The 1,106-nt window shown below is 32.5% G+C and overlaps 1 protein-coding gene across 1 annotated transcript in view; it reads left to right on the forward strand.

Annotated features, from left to right (window-relative positions):
* LOC111688455 (odorant receptor 59a) overlaps positions 1–689 on the forward strand; it is a 1,800-nt gene extending 1,111 nt beyond the window's left edge. Inside the window, exon 2 of the mRNA XM_023450967.2 lies at positions 278–689. Coding sequence (XP_023306735.2) covers positions 278–689 — 412 coding nt within the window. The remainder of the gene's footprint in view (positions 1–277) is intronic.
* The last annotated feature ends 417 nt before the right edge of the window (positions 690–1,106 follow it).

Consider the following 1,106-nt stretch of genomic DNA (forward strand, 5'->3'; position numbering starts at 1 on the left):
TACCTGTCTATCTATCTATCTATCTATCTATCTATCTATCTATCTATCTATCTATCTATCTATCTATCTATCGAGATTCGTAGACTGGTCCATATAGTTATTTACATAATGATACGTTAGTAGCTTGTGGGCTAGTTTTGAAGACTTCCATATACTGTTCTCCAAAACAGCTTATAGACTTAAACACTTAATTTTTCTAAAAACTAGTCAAAAGACTAGCCAACGGACTGAAAAAATTCCCAAAATTAATTTCTTTAACTATTACTTCTACTTACAGACTTTACACCACCATTGAAAACATCATCTCATGGCCAATGTTTATACAATTCTGTGTCACTGCCACCAATATTTGTGTTGCAATGGCTGCTCTACTCTTCTATGTTTCGACACCACTAGATATTTTATATTATTTTGTGTATTTCCTAGCCATGCCTCTGCAAATATTTCCAACATGTTATTATGGCAGTGATTTTCAATATTTATTCGATCAATTACATAGAGCAATATTTGCTAGTAATTGGACTGATCAAACAAAAAAGTACAAAAAGCACATGATATTGTTTACGGAGAGATCTTTGAAGCAGAATGCGGCAATGGCTGGTGGCATGGTTCGTATACACTTGGATACGTTCTTTTCAACATGTCGCGGAGCCTATTCGTTATTTGCTATCATAATGAGAATGAAGTAAAGGGGTTGGTCAATGTAATGTTTATAAAGATTTCTTTAAGCTAATTTTATGTAATTTGATTTTCTTTTACATCAGTTTCTTGCGAGTTAACCTTGAGAAAAGGTATTTAACAATAACTGAATAAATTCTTGATCCTGTTATTACAATTAATACTAACATAAAAATATATTCAAGAAATGTTTAGTCTTAAATACATATATATAATTTTTCTTATAGTAATGCAATATTACAATGTCGTATAAGTAATCTTGAATTGAAAGGTTTTAAATATTACTTGGTTGGTTGGTTTACGTGGTAGTTCACTACACACGAACTGTCAAGTAGAATCAAAGAGACCCCGTTTTGACCGGACCACTCCACTCGTCAGATGTTGAATTTGTAGTATTAGATCCAGCCCGTAGCTGTGAGAAATCTGAG

The sequence above is a fragment of the Lucilia cuprina genome, chromosome 6 (genome assembly GCF_022045245.1).
Source record: "Lucilia cuprina isolate Lc7/37 chromosome 6, ASM2204524v1, whole genome shotgun sequence".
NCBI lineage: Eukaryota > Metazoa > Arthropoda > Insecta > Diptera > Calliphoridae > Lucilia > Lucilia cuprina.